Source organism: Pimephales promelas, chromosome 15 (assembly GCF_988280905.1).
Source record: "Pimephales promelas chromosome 15, fPimPro1.hap1.1, whole genome shotgun sequence".
Classification (NCBI taxonomy): Eukaryota; Metazoa; Chordata; class Actinopteri; order Cypriniformes; family Leuciscidae; genus Pimephales; species Pimephales promelas.
In genome coordinates this window covers 10,342,071-10,369,566 of record NC_142783.1, presented here as the reverse complement: position 1 = coordinate 10,369,566, position 27,496 = coordinate 10,342,071, and the positions used below count along the sequence as shown (strand labels likewise).

The window sequence follows — 27,496 nt, the reverse complement described above, 5'->3', positions numbered from 1 at the left end:
TCAGTCCCCATGAGTCAGTGTGCATCCAAGTTGATTTCCCAACGGGATAGAAATCACGCACACGCACACACACACACACACACACACACGCGCGCACACACACACGCACACACACAGGTATCACGGAAGTTGCGTCACGGAGCACGGGAAGAGAGGAGGGGGTTTGGGATGAAGCGTTTCAGAGAGCAAGATGGCAGCAAAATCCGATGGCGCGGGGGTCGTTACCGGTTTCGCGCAGCTGCACAACCTGGACGAGGCGCTCGGCGACGATGATGGGCTCGACAGCTCGGCCATACACATCTGCCACTGCTGCAACACCTCGTCATGTTACTGGGGCTGCAGGAGCGCGTGTCTCCAGACGCTTTTGGGCGAACGCGACGCTGGAGAGCGCGGGCGGCCGACGCATCAGCAGCCGCCGGAGGAGCGCCTGTGGCTGGACTGCCTCTGGATCATCCTCGCGCTGCTCGTCTTCTTCTGGGACGTCGGGACGGACTTGTGGCTGGCTATGGACTACTACTCCAAACGGGACTATCTGTGGTTCGGGCTCACCCTGTTCTTCGTGCTGGTGCCGTCGGTGCTGGTCCAGATTCTGAGCTTCAGGTGGTTCGTCCAGGACTGCACGGGCGGTGGGCTCGCGGGCGCGGAGGGGCTCAGCAGAAAAGCCACGGCCGATCTCAGCTCGCGCATCTACGGCAGGGACAGGTGCTGTGTGATCTCCATATGGATATGGCATGCCTGTGTGCACATCCTTCAGATGGGACAAGTGTGGAGGTAAGACGCTGACGTGATGATGTGGATGATGATAGAACGTCCACTGAAATGCTTTTAGGATGATGCACACACACACACCCAGAAGAATGAGATGGGATAACCTGCTTGTTTTGATCAGATGCACAGGATGGTTTATGGTTGTTTTGACTGGTGCATGACATCACATCACTGTGCACACACTCCACATTGAACACACACACATCAGATGATGCCTTTCAGCACCATCTCAAGAGGCAGTGCTCGGTTGAAACACTAATGTTTTTCTTTCTCTTGCTTTATGGCTCGTTCTGTGTCCTCTAACCATCTGTGTAACGATGGCAAACAGTTCATTTCAGCAGAATGACGGGCTCACTTCGGGCCTGAGAGTGTGGAATCGATAGAGCTTGTAATTAATTTACTTGAATGACCTCTGCTAGGAAAACAAACCTCGATCCGGTCGGGTTGTTGTTGCTGCTGCATCCCGTTTGGGCTTGATCATGTACAGTAGGATGTTGCTTGTACGTTCAGTCTGGTTGTATAGCAGGCATGTCTTCAGGATGTTGTTAATATTTTACTTTCCAAGGTCACATTTGATGCTGATTGAGAAGCCTGTATGTCTTCTGGTGAAGGGTTTGCATTAGCCTGATGCGGGGTCAGTGGAGATCCATGAGAGCTGTGAGTTTATGAGAGGCTGGGCGTCTCTAATATTCATATTCAGATGCTTTTAAATGCAGAATAAAACTTTAACATGTCATCAAGACAGCATGAGAAGGGAAGGATATTTGTTCTTTGTTATTCTCTTAAAACAACTTTATACTGATTTATAAAAAAAAATATGATTTGCATAAATATAAATGTATTTTAGTTTTGCAGTGTGATATTTTCAAGAAAAATGACCTCAATTTACTCGCACATTGTCATTATTCTCATTTCTCTTCAATTTTTTCGGTAACACTTTACAATAAGGTTTCATTTTACATAAGTTAACTAGAATGAACAATACTTGTACAATAATTATTAATCTAAATACATCATTAAAATCAAATGTTGTGTTTTGTTAACATAAGTTAATTCACTGAAGTAGGCTAACATGAAGAAACTATGAACAACTGCATTTTTATTGACTAACATTAACAAAGATTAATAGATACTGTATGTATTGCTCATGTTACAGTAAGTTATCATATTTGTTACCTATGTTTCTTACTCTATATTATAATTTTAAAGTACAATCAGATAAATACAGTGAAATGATACTATCAAAATACTTTACAATTGTAGTGATACATTTTTATTTTTTTGGAATAAAATGAGTATTAAATTATTGTGGGGATTTTATGGGTAGAAATGTGCTTTATAAATAGGCTTCAGTTTGTTTAATGATGACTTTATGGTTTAACCAGTACATTTGTTTCAGTTTTTAAGGTAGGTAATGGATTAGACAAAGACGTTGTCAGATTACAGCTTTTTCAAATAATTCATGCTGTTATGTTCAGTATATCTATAAATGCCTGTGATTAGTTTCATACAGCGCTGTGACCTGTTTACTGGGAGTGTCCAGTAGTAAGAATAGATTGTTGTTGATGCTTTGCTTCTTCAGCAGGGCGACAGAAATGCAGTCAGTGTCTCCAGGCCTGAATAAGACAATTAGTTGACTGTCACGCCGGTTAAGATCATCTGTCGGGCTCAGGGGTGATCAGAAGCTGGCAAGCGCAGGCAGAAAATGTGTTCCCCGTCGGCAGCGCCCGCTCACACTCTCTGGATGCACATATGCTTCCCCTGGCAGAGATCTAACACTGATGAGGGCTGATTGCAGTGTTAAGAGTGTAAGACCCCAGCTTGACTCGGAGTTCTCTCAGCATGGAAAACCTTTCAGCACTTCATTGCTTTTAGTTTACAAATGCAGATCATGTCCAGTTGTTATTCTGTGACATTTGGGCTTGTAGGATCAAGCAAATTACCAAGAGGTTTTTTTGGACCCCATTGAGAGCATAAGACTTCATTCAAATAAAAATGATATAAATACATTTTGATGCTTTCATAGAGTTGTTGTTGATAAATGTGTGAGTATTGTATGGTAGTGAATCTCGTATCACGCTGACTGAAAGGGACTGTTTTGTGATTAATGACTTGACGTTTTTTCGAATATATTTAGGGGTTTTCATTGAGAAAGAGTTTATATTTCCCAATTCTGACTTTATATCTCACAATTCTGACTTTCTATCTTGCAATTCTGAGAAATGAAGTCAGAATTGCGCAATGTACTCGCAATTGTGATATTGAAATTTGTAGGTATCTTTTAAAATGTTTTTTTCTTTGGAAACAAGCTTACATATATGATGGGTATTGCTAAAAATGGTGGTAGGATCTACAAGTATTAAAAAAATCACCCAGAAATGGCTAGTAAATAATTAGAAAGAATCTGCTTATAACTAAACATGACATTTTTGAAGTATAAAGTAGGGCTGTCAAACGATTAATCGCATCCAAAATAAAAGTGTGTTTACATAATGTGGGTGCACTGTGTATAAATATTTTATAAATACTCACACATGCTTATATATATTTATGAAATATGTATTGTATATAGATTTATATATCATTTTTATTGTATATTAATATTTTATATATAAATAATATTTTTTTCTTAAATACACATGCGTGTGCACCCACATAAATTATGTAAACACAAACATTTATTTTGGATGCGATTAATCACGATCAATCGTTTCACAGCAGAAAGACTTAAATAGTTATGTTCTTGTAAAACATACTCCAAAAATCTTTATTTTATTTACAACTTTGAAAAATATGTTTTACAGTATATAAAGTTAGTGATTTGAACAAACCTTATCCCTAAATATTGAACTTGGGCCCAAAAATCGCCCTTTCCTGCAAAATATTATTTCCTTACTTGGTGTGTTTGTCTTTTTTTCCAGTACAAATATGTAAACATTCTTAAATCAAGATAAATGAGAAGGAAAATTATATAAGATGTATCAATTTAAGAGTTTTTTTTCTTAAAACAAGAAGATAATCTGTTTTCCCTTTGAATTAATTTTATTTGATCTGACCCCCATAGCAGATATTTTTTCTTGGTACGTTGATCAAAAAAAAAAATTCTTTCAGAAAACAAGACTTTAAATCTTAATCAAGTCTTGATTTAAAGGGATACTTCAGGATTTAGCATTAAGCTCTGTAGTATTTTCAAATTACCATGCTTTCCACCCTCATTTCCCCCTGAGACGAGAGATTTATGTATTTTTTTGTCTGGAAAAAAATCCTCCGATGACGCAAAAAGTCAATATTTTGCATCATCGGAGGATTTTTTGGCCTGAGGCTAATGACTAGAGTCAGTAGTAGGGGCTGTCCCGCATGTTCTCAACCCGCCCATAGAGGGTGGGATCTCACTCACAGAATGTACACATAGTGTCAGACATCTTTTTTTGGAAGCTAAGCTAGCAGGCTCTTGTTCTGTGGAGAAAGCTGAGTACCATTCATCCTCTTTTTTCAGCTATTGCTTCCTGCAATCGCCATTCCCTGTTTCCCTGCACACCTTTTGTTTCAATCTAACTGAATTCATTTCGATTGGTGAATCTGAATGTAGAGTTTAGATGAATGCTAAACAAGTGATCGGTTGTTGTGCGTTTTATCATTGCTAAGAAAATTTCCACTCCTCCATGAGAAACAAGATGCCTCTCACAGGTGTCTCTCATCAGTAATCACGCCACCGGCCTCGCGTCGTTCTCCACGCGGCCCACACTCGTCCCGCTCGCCACAGTGAACAATGATGAATGGCGACTGTAGAACGCAAAAGCCGCCCAAACATTTTTGGGCGACATTTTCCATCACAGAGACTCGCTAGTAGCCTAGACTTGTTGTTTAACTACTGCGCTCTGTTAGCGGTAGGCGTGGCCTCCTAGGGCAGCGAAGCAAGTGCATTCTGGGAGTTGTTGTCTTTCATCCACATAAACCAAAAATACATTTTCTGGCTTTTCTCAGTCTGGAAAGCTCCAAATTCAAAAATAATTTCATATTTCTTCTACATAAATTACCCATTTTAAATACACATTCATCTTTCCAGTGGTGAAGTAGCCCTTCATGTTGAATATTTAAATATTTGTACTACAAAACAAGACTGAGATCCAGGCAGACGAACAATGGTTATGTCAGAGATTAAATTTAAAAAAGGAATAACAAATTAATTAAGTAAAAAGTCAAATTATAAAGACAACAAATTAAGTACAGTAAATCTGAAGTAAGGTATTTTCAGAATTAAAGTAGAGGTAGAAGAACAAATAAGAACAAAGAATATATATGCAGGAAACTTACATCCCCTACACTTGTGTTTTGGTCTGATAGGAAAAGGTCAAGCAGACTTTGTCTATTTATTCTGTCATAGTTGGTGTAACCGGTTGGAGTGACCGGTCAAATGCTACGGTTGCAAAGATAGACGAAATATAGACGAGGTGTGGTTTTGGCAAGATCGCAGATCTTGCATTATCTCATGACTGCAGAGATGGAAACAGACAAATTGATACAAAGTACATCACGTTATCCATTCTGATGGAAAAAGCACCCATTCGATCTTACAGCACACAAACATATCAGAGCATATTGTAAAAAAATAAATGAATTATTCATGAAATCAAGAACATGTAAAAGAATAATAACACAATAAAATGAATGTAACAATATATTAAAGGAGTAGTTTTGCTGATATTTTACTCACCCCCATGTCATCCAAGATGTCCATGTCTTTCTTTCTTTAGTCGAAAATAAATTAAGGTTTTTGATGAAAACATTACAGGATTTTTCTCCATATGATGCACTTTACTGGTAACCAAACAGTTCAAGGTCCAAAAGACACTTTCAGTGCAAACTGCAAACTGTTCAAAGGGCTTTAAACGATTCCAGGGATGAATAAGGGTCTAATCAAGCGAAACGATCGCTCATTTAATAAATAAATAACAAAGTTATTATGTTTAAGTTTTATAAGCTCAAATAGTCGCCTTGCTCTGTTCTGTGATGCACGTTTGTGACTCTCCTGATCGAACTCGTTCATTAAATTGAACAATTTTTTTTTCCGAGTTATTTGGTTCATTCAACGAACGAAACCAACGAATTGACTCGGAAAAAGATTTGTTCATTTTGATGAATGAGTTCGAACAGGAGAGTCACAAATGTGCGGCAAGGCGAGCATTTGAGCTTATAAAACTTAAACTTTGTTATATATTTATTAAATGAGCGATCATTTCGCTTGATAAGACCCTTATTCATCGTCTAAAATCGTTTAAAGCCCTTTGAACAGTTTGCAGTTTGTACTGAAAGTGTCTTTTGGACCTTGAACCGTTTGGTTCCCATTGAAGTGCATTATATGGAGAAAAATCTCATAAATCTCAAAATCTCATCTCAAAACTCTTATATGGAGTTTTCATCAAAAACGTAACTTCTTTTCGACTGATGAAAGAAAGACAAGGATATCTTGGATGACATGGGGGTGAGTAAATTATCAGCAAAAGTTTTTTTTTTTTAAAGTGAACTGCTCCTTTAATAATGATTTAAATAATACATATCTATCAATGAATGCACAAAGAAGAGATTAATAATATTCGTAAAATGGAATAGTTAATACATTTGAATATGGATAATTCCATATACACCAAAGACAACAATTCAGAGTTAGAAAGTTATTTTTTATTTGACCAGACATGAACGTTTCCTCAAATCATGTGGCTTGTTATTGAGCGTTAAAGGGTTAGTTCACCCAAAAATGAAAATTAAGTCATTAATTACACACCCCCATGCTGTACCAACCCCGTAAGACCTTCGTTCATCTTCGGAACACAAATGAAGATATTTTTGATTAAATTTGAGAGGTGGATCACTGCTACATAGGCTCCCTAAGGGATTGAAACTTGACGGCCCAGAAAGTCAATGAAGAAAATGTTTAAATATTCTATGTGACTACAGTGGCTCAACTATAAGTTTATCAAGTGACGAGAATACTTTTTGTGTGGAAATAAAACAAAAATAACGACTTTATTCGACTATTCCTTTTCTTCCTTGTAGGCCTGAAACGAGACTTCAAGAGATTTCCACAACGCATGCGTGAGAACTGAACTAGGAGTAGAAAAAGATTACAGTTCTCGCACATGCGTTGTGGAAATATCTTGAACTCGTCTCAGGCCTACAAGGAAGAAAAGGAATAGCCTAGTCGAATAAAGTAGTTATTTTTGTTTGTTTTTTTGCACAAAAAGTATTCTCTAACTGAAAATTCGCTGTGCAGTATGCAACAAAGATTGTTAAACATCTAAATTATTGATAATGGGGTGAAAAAAAATCTCTCTCTTTTTTTTTTTTTGAAAATATGAATCAATTTGACCTACTACCAACTTTTTCCAGCCCTAGTTCATGCTACATTGGAAAGTAATGTGTTTGGATGTTCTCACTATGTTGGTCGAGTCAGCAGACTCCGCATCAAGCTTCAGACGTCGACTCTCTGTGTGAATGCAGCGTAAGAAACCACCTAGCAACCTGAAAGTGACCTATTAAGAAAATGCAAAAAAACATTAAAGCACCTGTTATTAAAGCCTCTGGGGAACAACCCTATGAAAACAATGATCTCTGGTTGCCTGTTATGGAAGCAAGTGCAGCAGAGACCAGTCACCAGACCTGCAGTTGGTGTGGCTGTAGATGTTGACATTGACACAGAGACCTGAATTCTCCTCTATCTGTTCAGTGCACTTTCAGTAACCCCGAGCCCCAGAGCTCACACCTTTCATCGGCCCGTTACAGGGCTTTTACCACCTCCATTTAACCGCAGCACGAGTGGCTCCTGGGATGCCAATCCTTCTTTCAAGCCTCCACCCACTTATGCAAACTTAACCTTGTTTATATATCGCTTTTATGCAGTTGATTTATTTAGCTTAAACTCTGTCTGTAGAATGACTTGAGAAAAGCAACTCTCCAATATCAGTCCCTATATGGAAAATTCAGTATTTTCCCAAGCATGACTGGGTGTTAACCACATTTTAGAGAGAAAATACTGCAGTAGATTGACTTAGAATGCCCTATTTTACTGTCATAAGTGAATATTGTAGAAATATTCCACACAAGTATTAATTGCTTACAAGTTTGCAAGGCCCCACACAATTATGTTGGTTACAAACACGTGCCAGCAGGAGGCGCTTATATTCAAAGGTGTCATTCTTACAGACTGCACCTTTAAGCAACATTCTTATAATATACTAAAAATGTATATCATAACAAAAATAAACCCGATATACCGCCTATCACTAATTGCTCATAGCATAAGACTTTTGGTTGATGTGTGTAATGTTTTCCTTGCCCTATCCCAGTTTACGTGTACATGCATTTAGCAGACACTTTTATGCAAAGTAACTTACAATAGAGGAACATAAGCAACTCATCACTGATCCAAGCAATATTCATAGTGTAGTGTACAATGTCAGTTTTATTAGAAAGCTAGAGCAGAGGTGAAATGCAAAGTATATTTGTATTGTATATTATCATTAGTTTACTATTATAGTTTTTTTGTTTATCGTTCGATTTAGATATTATATATATATATATATATATTCTGTTTTTATTTAAATGTTTGTTATATATTTTTTCATTTGTTGACATTTTTTGTTGTCTGATATAAAATTTAAATGGTTAGTTCACCAAAAAATGAAAATTATGTAATTATATATATACTTATTACATACCCCCATGTCGTTCCAAACCCGTAACTCTGTTGTTCATCTTCGAAACACAAATAAAGATATTTTTTAAGCTGAATATATCTGAAATCTGAGAGATCTCTGTCCCTCCATTGACAGCTACACAACTACCACTTTGACTCTTCAAAAAGATCATAAGGAGATTGTAAAACTAATCCATATGTATTATTGAGTGGTTTAGCCTACATTTTCTAAAGAGACCAGATTGCTTTATGTGATGAATTTAATTAAGTCTTTAATTCACTTATAAACATTCATCAACTCACACATCAGTTGTGGTGTGAGTTGAAACACGAGAACCAATGAGGTTCATTCTGGTGTTACTCTGCATATTTGAGCTTCAGCAAGAACCAATGAGGTTCATTCTGGTGTTGCGCGGCATGTTTGAGCTTCAGCAAGAACCAATGAGGTTCATTCTGGAGTAAAACTGCATGTTTGAGCTTCCTCAAGACAAATTAATTTCATTCTGGTGTTACACTGCACCTTTGAGCTTCCACAAGAACCAATGAGGTTCATTCTCGTGTTACGCATCATGTTTGAGCTTCCACAAGAACCAATGAAGTTCATTCTGGTGTTACGCTGCATGTTTGAGCTTCTAAGAGCTTCAGAGAGGTTTTTTTCTTGCACATCAAGCAGGTATGTTTGATCTTCAGTTTATGTTCGCTGATCAAAGTTTATATGTAAATAGTTTTTTTACTAAACCACTCAATTAATATGGATGAATATGAATTACAATTGCTTTATGAACGTTTCTAAGTCAAAGGGTCAGTTGCGCAGATGTCAATGGAGAGACAGAAATCTCTCAGTTTTCATTAAAATATCTTAATAATGAGTAATTAATGACAGAATTTTGGGGTCGACTAACCCTTCAAGGTTTTTCTTATTTTATTTTTATTACTTATAATGTTTATTTTATTACAAGTAAGGAAAAGTTTCTTTTATGATTCGATATTTAGGTTTAGTTAACAATAAAAACCCTGGCAGTAACTACAAGTAAACCGTATTTCCCTAAATAAGCTGTTAAAATCTTGAACTGTTTTTTTTTATTTATCTATTATTCAATTCAAATGTATTTGTATAGTGCTTTTCACAATACATACATTACATTACAGAAAGTGCATTTCAGAAATGAACATAGAAAAAATACAGTTAGTTAATCATGTATTAATTTAAGGGATAACATATCGCCGGCTTTGAGTCTTCTCTTCACAGGCGTTTAGTCATCTCATTGCAGCTGTTGGGGTATCTGAAGTCTCCGTGAGAGGCTGGATACAAACTGGAGCTGACAAACTCTGTTTTCCTCGGGACTAGTGTCTGGAGATAACAGTAGAAAAGCAGATAGAAATAATTAGCATGGCTGCTGTTCATAATATTAATGCATTCGATCTGATTCAACAGTGGTATAAAAGGTAAGCATTATGTGAATGCTTGGCAAAAGAGATGCGTCTTTAATCTAGTTAAACTGGGACAGCAAGTCTGAGCCTCGAACAATATCAGGAAGGCTATTCCAGAGTTTAGGAGCTAAATGCGAGAACGCCCTCCCTCCTTTAGTGGACTTAGATATCCTAGGAATGACCAGAAGCCTCTGACCAGAATTTAGTGATCTTAAAGAATGTGATGAATTGTAGGCCGTTATAAGGTCCATTAAATACACAGGAGCTAGACCATTTAGGGCTTTATAGTAATAGGTCATGAATGCATTAAATAACTTTTCTGTATCAGAAACAGATAGCATGTTACGTAGCTTAGCAATGTTTCTAAGGTGGAAAAAGGCTGTTCTTATAACATATGAAATAAGATTTTCAAAAGACAAGTTGTGGTCTAGGATAACACCCAGGTCTTTTACTGTAGTGGATAAAGTAACAGGACATCCTTCTAAATTAAAGTTGTATTGTAAGAGGTTTCGTGGATAGTTTGTTGGACCAATAATAAGTAATACCTCAGTTTTATCTGAAATCAATTGCAGGAAAAAATTACATGTCATCCAGCATTTTATATTTTTAAGACACTCTGTCACTTTAGATAAGTAAGCCTTTTCATCTGGTCGTGATGAAATATATAATTGAGTGTCATTAGCATAACAATGTTTTCTTATAATATTACCAAGTGGCAGCATAGGCTATATATGAAGAGTTCAGATGCAAAAGCCTCTAAATGCCATTTGAAATTTTCTTCTAGAATGGTCATTTTTATCAAGCTTGAATATTTAAGTTCAGTAAATTTCACTTAAATGACAATTAATAGGTAATCTTCATTGCCATTTAAGTGAAATTACTGAACTTAAATATACAAGCTTGATAAAAATGATCATTTTAGAAGAAAATTTCAATTGGCACTTAGAGGCTTTTGCATCTGAACTCTTCATATTGAGAATAGCAGAGGGCCTAACACCGATCCTTGTGGCATAGTCGACGTTATCTTTATTTTTCCCCATTTAAACAGACAAAATGATAACGGTCTGATAAGTACGATCTATTCTAAACCAGATTAATGCCTGTCCCTGAACACCAGTGTAGTTTTGTAGTCGATCCAAGAGTATTTTATGATCTATAGTGTCGAACGCAGCGCTAAGATCAAGTAGAACTAGTATTGAGATACAGCCTTGGTCCGAAGATAAAAGTAAATCATTTGTAATTTTAACTAGCACAGTTTCGAATCCTGCCTGAAATTTTTCCTAGATATCATTTTCTTGCAAGAGCACAGCTCAGCGGACACAACTTTTATAGTATTTTGGACATAAATGGAAGATTTGAAATGGGTCTGTAATTTGTTATGTTATTTGGATCTAATTGCGGTTTCTTAATGAGAGGTTTTATTACTGCCAGCTTAAATATTCTTGGAACATGACCTAAAAATAAAGACGAGTTAATAATATTGAGATGAGGCTCTTCCACTACAGGTAACACTTCTTTCAGTAGTTTTGTCGGTATTGAATCTAATAAACATGTTGTTGGTTTAGATGCAATGATACCTTTATTTAGCTCTTCCTGTCCTGTCACATATTTGTAAAGCAGTGTAGTTGTTCTTGAGGGGCGATAATCTTGGCTGAATCATGAGAGACACCATAAAAGATTGTACTTTTACAATTGTGTTTCTGATGCTTTCTATTTTGTCTGTGAAAAAATTCATATATAGTTCACGGTGTGAAATAAAAACTTTGGATTATTTTGGTTATTTTCTATTAGTTTGCGGAGATTCTCAGCCCTGGCTGCTTATAGAGCCTTTTTATAACGTGACATACCGTCTTTCCATGCGATTCTAAAGACCTCTAAATTAGTTTGTTTACTTTTACGCTCTAGAGTTTCTCTCTTGATAACATGCCTAGCACTGTTGTATCATGGTGCTTTAGTTTAACTATACACTCTCAGAAAAAAAGGTACAAAAGCTGTCACTGGGGCTGTACCTTTTCAAAAGGTAAACTTTTGTCCATTTCATGAGCTAATAAGTACATTTTAGGTGTTAATATGTACATTTTGGGTGCCAATATGTACATTTTAAGTGTTAATATGTACATTTTAGGTGCTAATATGTACATTTCAAGAGCTAGTATGTCAATTTCATGAGCTAAATATGTCGTAATATGTACATTTTAGGTGCTAATATGTACATTTTAAGTGTTAATATGTACATTTTAAGTGTTAATATGTACATTTTAGGTGCTAATATGTACATTTCAGGGGCTAATATGTCAATTTCAGGAGCTAATATGTCAATTTCATGAGCTAATATGTCCATTTTAGGTACTAATATGTACATTTTAAGTGTTGATCTGTACATTGTAGGTGCTAGTATGTACATTTTAGGTGTTGATATGTACATTTTAGGTGCTAATATGTACATTTTAGGTGCTAATATGTCAATTTCATGAGCTAATATGTCCTTTTTAGGTGTTAATATGTCCCACTAATATGTACCACTAAGTTACCAATATGCAGCCTTTGGGTACTTTTGAAAAGGTACAGCCCCAGTGACAGCTTTTGTACCTTTTTTCTGAGAGTGTATAATTATCTGATTATGTTCTTATTCAGCAGACAGTTGTATCATGCACCAGGAATTAATTCAATGTGAACCGGTCAATATGCACAGGGATATTTCTTATTTAATCATGTATTTAGCTTCTAAAACTGAGTAGCTCTTACCTCTACTTAGCCATATAATCCTCCAGGATCCATTTAACCTTTCAGATAACCGACTACTGAATTAGCCTTAACTGTTGTTTCTCGTATTTTGGGAATTAGATTTATTTTACTTGCAGTGAAGATCCGCCGCTACAGTTTTCATCCTTTGCATTTGGCAAGGATTATGATTTTTGAATTCATTCTGCAGCTGTGACTCAACTTTAAAATGGTATTTGCTGGATAGTGAATAACTTCCAGGGATTGACATTAGCTAGAGTCTAGACAGAAAGTACTTTACATTGAGAATGTTATAGTGAGGCTGTTTGCCCTTTTTAAAGCAGTGTGTGCCCTTTTTGAGTGTCTGTTGGAATTAAATAGGCTGTTTTTGTTTATATTGAGACTGTTTTTGTGATTGCCATTGAGACATGTGTCAATTGCAAAAAAAGCAGTCTAAAAGTCTGTTTTCACAGATTGTAGCTTCTGATGTGCTAAGTGCTCAATATCGGTTCAGTTTGTTAAAGCTTTTATAGAGTAAACCCCGGTTATTTCCTTGTAACAGATTCTGCTGTGAAAACCTGAGGTGCGCACAAGCCTCAGTGTTAAAGTTGTGTTCAATTATTGATCGCAGGCACAATCTGTGAAAGTTTCAGGGTAAAAGCATAAAGGCTGTGAACTGAATCTATCCTCCCTGCGGGAGTTTCAGTAACGGCTGAGAGAGAGAGAGAGTTTACAGTGTCTCAGCAGGATCTTTCTCTTAGTCATGATGTACTTGCTAGAAATAGCACCTGAAATCTTCATCTAGGGGTCAAATGGAGGAGCAACCGTGAAAATGTTGTTCTTTCAAAAAATGTTCAGACAGTTTATAGCATCAACCAGACATTAATATCTTTAAGTCGGCATGAAACGGAAGTTGCTATCGTGTTTTCTTCCATGTTGTGATGTATATGCGTGAAACGGCTTCTTGAACAAGAAAAAAATGTAGGGCAGGACTTCGGGAATTGATTGGATGGTTGTAGTTTGCTATTGGTGTTTTCCTTTTACCACATCTTGGAGTATACTATCTTGATATGTATCAAATCATGACATGAGGGTACGACCCTTAATACTGATTTTATGGTGATTTTAAGGAAATGTTCTGGGATGAAAACAGCTTCATTGGTGAAATACTTTCTTGAATGCATCCCAGTTTTAATGTGCAGAGTCAAACTGTGAGTTGCATTCCTGTAGTTTTTGCATTTTCTGGGAGTTTAGGAAAAAGGATGAAGGTGTTTTTTTTACGCTGACATTTACAGCACACACTTGTCTCTGCATGTGTGAAAACTCTCTGTTGTTTGTCAGCATTACATAATTGAAATGTGACTTTCCTTATTTTTAAAATTTGACCCGTGATATAAATATCGAACACAAAAGTGTCCTTGAATAATGTATGACATATCATAACACAATAAATGCTCTGCTGGAATATATTTGATAAATAATTTGCCAGTCCCTGTGTTGAATTATGCAAGTCTCTACTGGAATCTGTCACCATGAATTTGAATGTATTTACGGTTTTCAAGTGTCTTCTTTGTATTCAGCGTTTTTCCAGCTGACATTTTTAGTGCAATATTTGTACAACTCTGTTGGCCTAGATGATAATCCATTTGCTGGGCTATTTTTTTTGTGCGCATTTTACATTCAGATAGATTTGTCACTTTCAGTGGCATTTTTGCATGATGATTTTCTGCTTGCAATATTTGCTTTGACGGAGCTCTATTTTTTATCATATCAATTATATTATTATATCAATCATTTGATATCATTTCTTATTTTATTATGTGCAGTCTCATATCTCATATCACCCTAAAAGGGTTTATTTTGTGATAAATGACAGTCATATTTTATGTGATATTCGTATAGCATAACGAGAATAGAGTTCAGCACATTGTTTGCCTTCCAGTCTCATTGGAAAAATGACTGTTGCGACATTTCTGCAAAATTATATTATGTTGGTTCTTGCGGAATGTCCAATTAATGGAGCTAAAAGGTCAGTTTGATCTAAAACACATGTGAATCTGGCAGTGTTGTATGTATTGTGGTAGATTGGAAATGAAATGTATGTTGGTGCTAAATGATTAGTGCTCAAATAACAACACTAAATGAACTGATAGTGTTAACAAAAGCGAATGTGAGGAAAAAAAAAAAAGTACATTTGCTGAAGCAGCCATGCCATTTTAGCTTGCTTCTACAAGTCTTTGAGCTCTTAAGTCTTTATTGATAATCAATAATCTCCCCCTGTAATCATAAACTATGTGAAAAGGAATAAACATTGTAGGTTTTTTACTGCCACTTGTTCATTTCAGCTGGAAACTCAAGTGCATTTTATTTATAGGCATGTTTTTGTGGAGTTTTGCAAAAATGCATTAAGTATAGGCCTATGATGCATTTTTCCACTTTCAGAGCTCAGGTTATTTTCATGATGTTCATCTTCTCCTGTGGAGCTTTATAGCCATTGTATCATCATATCAAACTATTCATATTTAGTTCAGGCTTAGTATTCAGGTTCAGAATTGAGTTATTTTTCCCGTACAGCTTTACAGGTTTCTACTTTATGCCTTTTTATCTTTGGAGTCATTTTACCCATTTTCATTTGATGTCTGCTCAATCCCATAATTCTGTTGCAGTCTGGTTGTTGTGTGTTCTACCCCTCACCCCATTCTCATTTCATGACTCCATTTTGTTCTGTTTGTTTTGCTTTAGTTTCCCTGCTGGACTGATGATCTAGACAGAAGCAGTTTGGTTTGGGACAGGGAGGTTTACTCGCACACATAGCGGAGGGCAAGAGAGACAGAAAGAGGCTTCTGGAACGGGCCCAGATGATTGTAAGTCTACCTCTCTGTCTATACACTCCTCTGTATTTCCCTTTTTTTCTTTCCATCTGTTTCCATATTATTAGAGCGACATGTTTCACAGTTTTGACTGTTTCTAACCGCTTACTTTAAAAAAACTGAGCCTTGCTGCAAAGTGAGACTTAATGAGAATAAATTTTCTTTTTTTAGTTTGATCTAGACTTCACAGACACATGCGCAATGTTCCCAGTCGTTTTCCTACCGTCTGTCTTCATATGTTTGTCGGGTGTTATGAAATCCTTTTTTTCATAGAAGGATTTTGCGGGAAAACTCCAGAGCTCCTCACAGGATTTTACAGGCGTGCGCATCTTTCATCCGAGATTTCACACATCTAGTTGCAGAATCTCTGTGACTCTATTTCAATTCTAATTCTATTCTGGAAAAGATTGTGCCAACATGTTTATGTTCATTCATAGTTTTGTTACCCGTATCATGGCGTCTGAGAGATTGTAGATCGATGCAGTGGAAGGTTGCATGAATATGGAACATCTATTCTCTCCATTCTAGAGCTGATTTTAGAGTTTCTTTCTAAATGTTGTTCATTTTTTTTGAACAACATTTTTATCAACTATTATTCTGCGAAGATCCACCAATATGACAGTAAAGACTATTTCAAATTCTTTCTTGATGAAAAGAAAGCAAATATTTCGAGCAGCAAATCATTCTATTTGTATGATTTGTGAAGGATCATGTAACACTGCGACTGGAGTAATGATGCTGAAAATACAGCTTTGCATCACAAGAATAAATTACATTTTTAACCTGTTAACTGTCACCCCCCCTTTTTTGAATAGACATGAAAATGCACATTTCGAACTTAAATGGTTGTAATTCAAGAATGCTTTGGAATATAGACATATGATTGGTCTTGTTTTAAAGAAGACATTTGGCAGATTTTTGTAGAAGTGAAATAAATTAAGAAAGTGAAACAGAAAAAAAGTTATAGAAGTTTGACTTTATGGAAATGTACAATGTAAAAATATTAATTATTCATATTTTACATAAAATATATATTTTCAAAACCTGGGCTACTCTAAAATGGCAGAAAGATCAAAGCCAAAAATCTGAACAAGTTGTGTTTCAAATTTTAGGTTGATATCTCAAAAAATGAGCTTTCAGTAAGATTTTGTTTGAGCGCAGTACCAAACTTTTTCACTAGGGCACAATCAGACTCCATTACTGCCCATATAAGGGCGCCTGCATTTCCATTCGTGTTTTGAGTGATATGAACCATTATTTTCACAATTTTCATACAATTTCTGAAGTAGAGATCCTATTCAGAAGTAGCATGGGAAGTTTGGCAGATTTTGATATGAATTGAACCTCTAAGAAACACATACAAAGAACACGCATGTAAGTCATAGCTAGCTGCCACGTCACAAATGGTGAATTTATTGTTTTTTTCTTGATATTTCAAACTTTTCAGACCTTTTTTTCCAAAATAATTGAATGGATTCTATCTTTTGAACTTTTGGCATGAAAACAAACTGAGGTATCTACCATTTTTTCATGATTTTTCATGTTTACTGCTATTTTAAAATAAAGGCCTGAACACGCCTTATGAGTATGAAAATATTCTTGTTTTATACTGATAAATTATGGCTCCTCTGTAATATATTTTGAAAATCAGTCACCAAATATGGAAACTAGAGATTGTAAGCTTTCAAATGATATATAGTTTGTCAATATTATTTAAGGTATTTACTAAGATATTATTGTTTTAAAAATATAGTGGCAAACGTCCCACCTGTGGGACGGTGACAGTTAAGTTTAAATACATTCAAATAGAAAACAGTTGTTTTGAATTGTAATAATAATTTTCAATATTACTATTTTCACTGTATTTTTGATCAAATAAATTTTGCCTTGGTGAGCAGAAGAGACTTCTTTAAAATAAAAAAACCTGGAGAACACATGTATATACACTGACACTCACCTAAAGGATTATTAGGAACACCTGTTCAATTTCTCATTAATGCAATTATCTAATCAACCAATCTCATGGCAGTTGCTTCAATGCATTTAGGGGTGTGGTCCTGGTAAAGACAATCTCCTGAACTCCAAACTGAATGTCAGAATGGGAAAGAAAGGTGATTTAAGTAAATTTGAGCGTGGCATGGTTGTTGGTGCCAGACGGGCCGGTCTGAGTATTTCACAATCTGCTCAGTTACTGGGATTTTCACGCACAACCATTTCTAGGGTTTACAAAGAATGGTGTGAAAAGAGAAAAACATCCAGTATGCGGCAGTCCTGTGGGCGAAAATGCCTTGTTGATGCTAGAGGTCAGAGGAGAATGGGCTGACTGATTCAAGCTGATAGAAGAGCAACTTTGACTAAAATAACCACTCGTTACAACCGAGGTATGCAGCAAAGCATTTGTGAAGCCACAACACGCACAACCTTGAGGCGGATGGGCTACAACAGCAGAAGACCCCACCGGGTACCACTCATCTCCACTACAAATAGGAAAAAGAGGCTGCAATTTGCAAGAGCTCACCAAAATTGGACAGTTGAAGACTGGAAAAATGTTGCCTGGTCTGATGAGTCTCGATTTCTGTTGAGTCATTCAGATGGTAGAGTCAGAATTTGGCGTAAACAGATTGATAACATGGATCAATCATGCCTTGTTACCACTGTGCAGGCTGCTGGTGGTGGTGTAATGGTGTGGGCAATGTTTTCTTGGCACACTTTAGGCCCTTTAGTGCCAATTGGGGATTGTTTAAATGCCACGGCCTACCTGAGCATTGTTTCTGACCATGTCCATCCCTTTATGGCCACCATGTACCCATTTTCTGATGGCTACTTCCAGCAGGATAATGCACCATGTCACAAAGCTTGAATCATTTCAAATTGGTTTTTTTGAACATGACAATGAGTTCACTGTACTAAAATGACCCCCACAGTCACCAGATCTCAACCCAATAGAGCATCTTTGGGATGTGGTGGAACGGGAGCTTCATGCCTTGGATGTGGATCCCACAAATCTCCATCAACTGCAATATTGATGCTATCCTATCAATATGGGCCCACATTTCTAAAGAATGCTTTCAGCACCTTGTTGAATCAGTGCCACGTAGAATTAAGGCAGCTCTGAAGGCGAAAGGGGGTCAAACACAGTATTAGTATGAGGTTCCTAATAATCCTTTAGGTGAGTGTAGTGTACATCATATAGCTGTATATATTGTATACATTTTGGTTTAAATGACTTTGTCTGTCTTTTGAAGTCCCGGTGTTATACTTAAACATTCAACTGTTTGTCACAGTACATCTTTATGAATGTGTGTGGCTAAATATACCATTTTTGTGCATGCACTCCATGCTTTTAAGGCGGTATTGATTAAGACGGGAAACAGCTTGGGTGACATGAAACCGAACATTACTGTAACCCTCACCCATTCCCATCCCATCCGGGTCGATATCTGTGGCACAGCTGCGTACAGTGACTCATTCAGCTGGAAACATAAAGCAAATAAAGGCCGCTCACTGAGTGACTTCCTGCGTTACTATTAGAGAGATTTGAGATAGGACTCTATGAAGCCTACTGGATGGCACAGAATATCCCGGTTCAGGCAGTGCAGCTTCCACTGGTTATATATCAACATAAAGAGGGTTGTCTATGTGTTTGCATACAGTCCATATTGGCCATTAATCATTATATTGCAGAAACATCCTACACTGACTGTAAATGGATGCTGTGTTAATGTAAACTGTGAAATATGAATGTGATATACGTACTGTGATATCTCACGCCGCTTGTCTGTGTTCACAGCTTTCCACAGAGTATGTAGGCTACTGTAAGTGCTGCAAGGTTTTTATAGTTGAATAAATATAAAACCATAAAAAACATTTGTTACTAAGATTAAATTAATTTTATTTCAGCCTACTGTGCAAAGCATCAATTCTCCTATTCATTTAGTGTAACTTGATATACTAAAATAACTAAAACAAACACTTAAATAAATTTTTTTTTTAAAGCTTTATGGACTTACAAAATACAACAACAAAAAAAGAATGAAATTAAAATGGAAAATGAAAACTAATTCAAAATATTAAAATGAACTATAATAGTAGTATCTCAATGGTACTAAAATAACACTTGTGCAGTGACAACCATTTTTTGTCAACCATATTTTGTCAAAATGTGATTATAGCATTTCTATATTTCATTGGATGTGCAAACACCGTTTGGGGGTCCTCCAGAAACAGGTTTGAGAAACACTGATGTAATAAATCTGCCCTTGATGGGAAACTCCTGCTGCCATGTGCTCAAGCTCAATTTATAGACATAAATAATTCACACTCACGTCCTCAGAGTTGCCGTGCCTCAGGCAGCCTTTGAAAATGATAGGTTACAATTTATTGCACATCTTTTAGAAATTAATGGGTTTCCAGCCAATTTCAATGCATGCATGTATGTATATCTACCGGTATGTCCGTCCGTCCGTCGTCCATCCATCCATCCATCCATACATACATACATAGTTTTGAGGACATCAGGGACTTTTCATTAGAGTTGGGGTACTCGAACTCGGACTCGAGTCCAATTTTGAATGAACTCGGACTTGTCACGCACTCGGATGAATATGTACTCGGACTTGACACGGACTCGGACATTTTAGACTCGGAAAAAGTCGAGTCCGGGCACTGGAGGACACATTATTCAAAAACAAAACGGAACTACTTGTGTTTTGTCCACGTTGAGCATTGTAGCCAATCACAGACATGTATATTAAGCGCATGAACGCAGTGGCAAATCAGAGGCATTTTTGTGCATTACATTACTGTATGTATCCCTGTGATTTCTGTGTAACATGGGACATCAAGAACATTTTGTCCAGAGATGCAAGTTTATTAGCTATGCGTGCGTCTCATAGAAAAGAGTCATGGGAGCATTTTAGATGAGATACCAATTCATTAAGCAAATAATAGTGCTGGGTTTTATAGCAGTAATATTTTTTTTGTAGTAATGTTTATGATCTTCTGAACAGGTATATCCGCACGCTGTACTTGGGTATCCAGAGTCGGCGACAGAAGGAACACAGGCGGCGCTTCTACTGGGCGATGATGTACGAGTATGCTGACGTCAACATGCTCCGTCTGCTGGAGACGTTTTTGGAGAGTGCCCCCCAACTGGTGCTACAACTCTGTATAATGATCCAGAAGAACCAGGCCGAGACACTGCAGTGTGAGTGTGAAGCATTCATTGGTGGAGTTGGTTAAATCAGCTAAACTTTCAGGATGCACCATAAATGCTAGCTAAATAGATCCCTGTAAGTCACCTAGACATCTATAGAGTGCTGCAGGATTGACATCACTGATTGAGTTGACATTTTTGCACTTCCGGTTTCATCATCCCAAAGTCAAAGGTCTTTTTGAATGGGAAACATTATTCATTTTTTCGAGCAGACATATTTATTTGTATACATTAAATGTTGATTAATCCTTATTAACGCTTTTAAAGTTATTCAGTCAAGAACATTGAGTGATTTACTGTTGTTTGATTATTGATGGACAGCAGCAGGTTATTTGACTGTTGTCATTTTAAAGTCCCTGTAAAGGCAATTCTACAAAAAAGTTCTAAACACATTATAAATGATACATATGTATTGCTAAAACATATTACAAAGACTGTGAACTGTGAAGTACTGAAATGTGGAGTTAGACCGTTAAACAGTTTTTCACCCTTGCTATTTTACGAAATGTTTGGGCGGGGAGCACTCGATGACGCACTGGAGCCCATGAGCTCCTGGAGACGCCCCTATTTGATGACGCACAGAGTCTAATCTCTCCCCTAACACACAATAACCCCCCCCCCCCCCCCCAAAAAACAAACAAAAAAAAACACAATAACACTCCCTGAGCACATTCGTATTCACCGCTCAATCGCGAGTGACTGTCAGTACTATTAGTTACTACAGCTGAGCCTACAGTTTGCTACCTTGCTATTCCTTCGACACGGACATGCATATGCTGCCTGTATGCGATCATGTACAAAACAGATCGTATCTTCATTTAAATTCCCTAAAAACGATCACATCAAGAAGAGGTTTTTAGAGAACCAACCTTGATGAAGAGCTGAGGATCACCGCCAACACCTGCCTCTGAAGTGATCATTTTACACTGGATAGTTTTATAAACTTTCCTCAGAGACAACTGGGATTCACTGATAATCCGCTGTTACTGGTGAACGGGGCCGAAACGACTATCTCCCGCCTCTGTTCATCCTCCCGTCACGAAAGCAGTTTCACCTAATATCACCGTTGACAGCTTTCCCGCTAGTGGGCGTGGTTTCAGCACAGCCAGCGGACACGCCCCCAGCGTTTCAGAACAGAGATAACTGCTCATTTTTTCATGATTTTGATAGCTTATTTTATGTACTTGCCGGCTTTTTTTATCATTCAAATTTTGCCGGGTGGCTAATAACACATTTTTCTGTGGTGTGACAAACTCAGAACACATACTTAATTTTGACTTTACAGGGACTTTAAGGCCAAATGCATGGATGCAATACACTGACACACATCCCATATTCTCCCAACTGTTTTCATTCACTTAAGACATAACTCGACTGTATTTACGGTACGTGAATACTCGCCAAAACTGACATTTTGTTTGTATTTGTCCTTTTAAAGGATAATTCTGGTATTTAACACCTTGAGTCTATTTTGTAGTTTGTTTTGAATGAAATAGAGTGGTGGACTTAGAAATTTTGACAATGGGTCCTGTCTCGACTGTTTGACTTTTAGAATCGCCTGTCTATGGGCATGCACAAAGATGTCCATAAAACAACCCTTAACGTTAATTTTCAAAACTGTGCAACTCACCGAGTGGTTGGTCGTGTTCGTTGATGTTCTGAAACAAGTAGCGTAGAGAAATACCGTTTCTGTCGTGTTTTATTTGTCATTTTTTAAAATCGCATTGATGTCTGCTGGAGGACTCAGTGCTCGTTGATATTACTGCGCTAGCTACCGGAAAAGGAAAGGGGTCTGTTTACATTTTGTTGTAAGTCTTTTCGCTCGGTTCTCCGGTTCTATGTCTCTCAGAAGGCTAGCATGAGCAGAGCAACTGTGCTCCCGGACTTTTTTTACGGTGCGCTAGACACCGTGTTCCGTACAGCGTCCTGGTTGTCGCCATCAAGTGGTCGGGAGTGTGCTAACGCTTCAGACTCAAATATCGAGTGGAAGTTTATACGCGGTTGTGAGGTATCTGAATAAATAGTTCCATAATAGCAAACAACACGGATTGAAAGCATACACTGCGCCGATATATTTGTTTTTAATCATCAACGAACACCACCAACCACTCTGTAATTTGCACAGTTTTGAAAATGAACGTTAAGGGTTGTTTTATGGACATGTTTGTGTATGCCCATAGACAGCCAGTCTAACGCTGTCATAGGCGTTTCTAAAATAATCAAAAAGTCGAGACAGGGCCCATTGTCGAAATGTCTAAGTCCACCACTCTATTACATTCAAAACAAACTACAAAATAGACCCAAGGTGTTAAATACCGGAATAATCCTTTAAGTGTGGAAATACATGAAAGAGAACTCAATTCAGTACTTGTGCATGTTTACGTCTGAGAGGTGGCTTTTTCAGATTTATCGATATGTCTTCTCTTCTCTTTCTCCCAGACAATTACTTGCTTAAACGTTTAATGCTGCAAGTGTATGCCAACTTATGTCCCGCCTTGTAGATCAACAAGTTATAATTTAAATGTGCTCATCTATTCCGCAGGACGTCGATTCAGTTCTGACTGGATCTCTTTCCAAATCGTCCCTCCCTAAGGTTTTCCTTTTATTTTTATTCGTTGACGAAAATGTCAATAGGTTTTCGTCTTAGTTTTTGTTATTAAAAACTGGCTTTTATTTAGTTATCCATTTCATTTTCGTCAGTGAAAAAATTTTGTTGACAAAAATTTACAAATTAACTCAAGCTTTTTTACTTCTGCTGATTTAGTGTAGGCTTCAATATTCATAAGTTGTGTTAATTTATCGGTAACGCTTCCTTTTACAGTACAGTACTTACAGTGTACTTACAGTGTACTTACCTAGAAAGTACTGTCTAATATAAGGTAAGTACATGGAACAGGGGTAGGTTTAGGGGTAGTTTCAGGGTTAGTTATTACCCAGTAATTGTTACTAAAATAAGTACATAGTATTTACATGGGTAACTGGACTGTAAAAGGAAGCGTTACCAATTTATCTTATGTTCATAAGATCTTATTTTCTGCCAGTTTCCAACCAACGTGATGTCAACTCACGGGTTGGCCTTCAAAAATTACATCATCCCTGCAGCACTCTATTCAATGTGTGTTTTAGGTCAAATATGTCACTTTGAGATATGTCTCTTGTGATTTTAAAATGTACGTTATTAAAGCAATAAGTCACTAAAGGCCCTGCTTTTGCATGTAAGGTATGATCTGAAATGGCTTGTAAAGATGTTTCCGGGTCCAAGCCTCTACTCCGTCAAGTTTCAATTCTCTATTTATAGCACACCTTTAAGCAAATTTTTCCAAAACTCAAGTGTACAATACAGTCTCTAGGCTCACGGGGTCCCATACAAAAGATTCATTGCTGTCAACTGAGCCAGCTTATATTTCAGTTTGGAGCTAAAGTTAAGGATCGTGATTTGTGGGTAGTTTTATAGCAAACCGTGACAGTATTTTAGCACCTTTTAGTGCTTTTCCCTATTTTGACTTGATAACCTTTGGTTATTCCAATCCCTGCATAAAAGCGGAGCAAACCCTGTTCTGGTTTCATAACCCTGGGTAAAATCGGCGCAAAACCTGTGAGATTCAGATCGATGATAATCTGGGGTTAAATGCAGTGTATAAATCCTCGGCTTTGTTTGCTTTTGGGATCTAATAGAGTGTTTGAACCTGGAAACTTTGAGGCATGACCGACTTATCATATCGCTCTTGCCGCCTTCTTACAAAGCAATCTGGTTAAGTCCTGAAGAACGTCTCTCGTCATGAATACCTCACAGGTGTCTCCTCCGTTGCCTCCCTGCTCTCGCTGGCCTGGGTCCTGGCTTCGTACCACAAGCTCCTGCGCGATTCCAGAGATGACAAAAAGAGCATGAGCTACAGGGGTGCGCTGATCCACATCTTCTGGAGGCTTTTCACGATAACCTCTCGGGTGCTCTCCTTCGCCCTCTTCGCTTCCATCTTCCACATCTACTTCGGCATCTTCGTGGTTGTGCACTGGTGCGCCATGGCGTTCTGGATTGTGCATGGAGGCACTGATTTTTGCATGTCCAAATGGGAAGAGGTGCTCTTCAACATGGTGGTGGGCATCGTCTACATCTTCTGCTGGTTCAACGTGAAGGAGGGCCGAACACGGTACCGCATGGTGATCTACTACTTTGTGGTGCTTGCCGAAAACACGGTGCTTACTTGCCTGTGGTACGCCTACCGAGACCCAGTCAGCACTGACTCCTACGCAGTGCCGGTGCTCTGCGGAGTTTACCTAACCTTCGCCTCAGGGGTGGTTTTCATGGGCATCTACTATGGGTTCCTTCATCCGATGGGACCTAAAATAAGGGTGCTAGCTAGCTCCTGTTGTGCCGAGCTTCTCTGGGGACTTCCGTTACCCCCGGAGGCCGAGCCCATGGCACCCACTCCTGGTCCGCGAGCGTCCCAACCCACTCCCTCTCGGGCTTCCATGGGGGCCTTTGGCCAACCGGATGATACCACGGCAGACACCTGCCTGCCCGTGTTTCAGGTGCGCTCGCCCGAGCCCACCACTCCCTTGGGCCGTTACAGGCCGGAGGGACCTCTGATCAAGATCGACATGCCCAGGAAACGCTACCCGGCCTGGGACGCGCACTTCGTGGACAGGCGCTTGAGAAGGACGATAAACATCCTGCAGTTCATCACGCCCGCGACCGTCGGGATCAGGTACAGGGACGGACCGCTGCTGTACGAGCTCCTGCAGTACGAGTCATCCCTGTGATGGCTGGCTCTCTCCGTCATTTAGTTTCAGATCTGCCACATTTCTCAAAATGCATGCCATTTTGGTTTCCGTATAAATGATATAAATGTGTGTAAAAGAGTGTAAGCATCAAGCATTGCACTTTTTTCTTTTACGTGAATAGCCTCCTGAAGATGTGTACATATTTTATATGTATATACTGTCTCTTTTTTACAATATCTGTGTCCCCATGAAGGTATGTATAGGCGCTTTTCCACTGCATAGTACGGTACGGTTCGGTTCGGTACGTCTCACTTGTGGTGTTTTTCCACTGCATGGTACGGTACAGTACGGTTCGCTTCAGGTCGCTTTAAATGGTACCTGGTCTGTTGAGGTTCCAAGCGTACCGTACCGGTACTAAAATGTGACGTGAAACACTGCAGATCACTGATTGGTCAGACAGAATCGTCATTCCCTGCGTCACTACTAGCGTCATTGGATTTGCGACACGAGACACGAGACACTTATTTAGCAGTATTTTTGTTTTGCTGCCATCAGCCTCATTTTAAACACATTTTTCCGTCTAGCAGTTAAAAACAACCACATACCGAGAATCAGGAACACCATCCCCTCGATAGTCTCCATTGTTTCTGTGTTGTGGGTTTAAAAATGTGGCGCTTTTAAGATGATGTCATGGCAGTAGAGGCGCGCGCAAATAACGATCAGTCCCACACACTTTGAAGGGGTACTACTGCGGTGGAAACGAAAAGCGATCCGAACTGTTCCGCGCCGAGTCGAAGCGTACTGGGCCGAACCGTACCGTACTATGCAGTGGAAAAGCGCCATATGTGTATATATATATATACATATATACATACGTCATGGTGTTTACAGCCAGTGGAAACCATTACATTGGAAAAATGGAGATCGGTTGACCACATCAACACCGCCTTGGGTTTTTTACCAACTTTTACTAATCTATACTAGCTTATCTGATATTTCAGATCTTATTTTCACACTAACATTGATCAGTATGCTCAAGTGGATGTTTATATGTAAAGCACCTGGTATAACCTAGAATTTTCCATTGACGGTGATTTGCATCAACAATGCAACAGAAAGTCGCCTATTAGCAAACTACAGTTGGGCGGTTTGGCGACCTCTTACGCCTCTTTAGACTGACCTCTGCAGGCAAGAATCTACTTCCTGTCAGACAAAATCCAAGTGGCATTCATTGTCTGTTTGCCTTAAATCTGTATTTAGCTTGTTAAAGTGTCTTTATTTTTGGTTATTGAAGAAATACCTCATTGACTCTGGATAGCACAGTTCAAATCCATTTAACCTTTTGCACAATATGATTAATATGAACCTTGCACTGAGAACCATCTTAGACCTATATAGTTTAATGGGAATTTAAAATAATAATTAAAGCACATAACTCGTGGTTTTGAAGGAACCGTTCTCTACAGCGAGTAGCACATTGAATTGGTGATTTTTAAAATATTTGTTCTTGGTTATTGGGATGTTTTTGCTTTTCTGGCTATGTTCACACCGCAAACCAAAATCCCATATTTTCAGCTCAAGGTCTTTAAAAAAAAACTTTTCTATTTTTGTATTATTTTAAATGAATATTTTTTTTTTTAAAAGTTTGAGTTATTTATTCTAATTCATTTATTTATTTTAATTTGATATTATATTAACATTTATTTGTATTTCTTATGTCATTTTAAATCATACAATATCATATTTTTTATACCTTACATTTCCAGAAGTATTATTATTTAGGAGTTTTAGCATTGTGGCACTGACCATTTTGTGCTGTTCCCTATCTGCGATTGACACATTTTTTTAGTTCGCTTGGTCGGACAAATCAGATTGCGGTGTGAACGTAGCCCATGCTCCTTCTGTTTTATCTCAGCGAAATTAAGCACAAAAAACCCCTCGACAAGGTGGCGTTGTATGAATGGTCCTCTCCATTATTTCAACCTCTTTTCTAGCATTTAGACTGCATAGTGTATACGATGACTGCTCTCATCTGTTTGTCTAGTGTCGTCATCTAAAATTCCAAGTAATAAACTT

At 38.0% G+C, this 27,496-nt stretch overlaps 1 protein-coding gene across 1 annotated transcript; it reads left to right on the top strand.

Moving 5' to 3' along the window:
* Positions 1–27,496, top strand: xkr6a (XK related 6a). Its single transcript, XM_039660822.2, has 3 exons — positions 1–771; positions 20,493–20,689; positions 24,492–27,496. Exons 1-3 carry the CDS (start codon positions 191–193, stop codon positions 25,457–25,459), a joined length of 1,746 nt encoding a protein of 581 aa, XP_039516756.1. The 5' UTR covers positions 1–190; the 3' UTR covers positions 25,460–27,496.

Bases quoted from the DNA above. Each gene is read 5' to 3' on its own strand.
- xkr6a (XM_039660822.2), top strand. From the start codon at position 191: ATGGCAGCAAAATCCGATGGCGCGGGGGTCGTTACCGGTTTCGCGCAG. The intron at 772-20,492 runs GTAAGACGCTGA...TCTTCTGAACAG, and splicing joins CAGATGGGACAAGTGTGGAG to GTATATCCGCACGCTGTACT. The intron at 20,690-24,491 runs GTGAGTGTGAAG...AATACCTCACAG, and splicing joins CCAGGCCGAGACACTGCAGT to GTGTCTCCTCCGTTGCCTCC.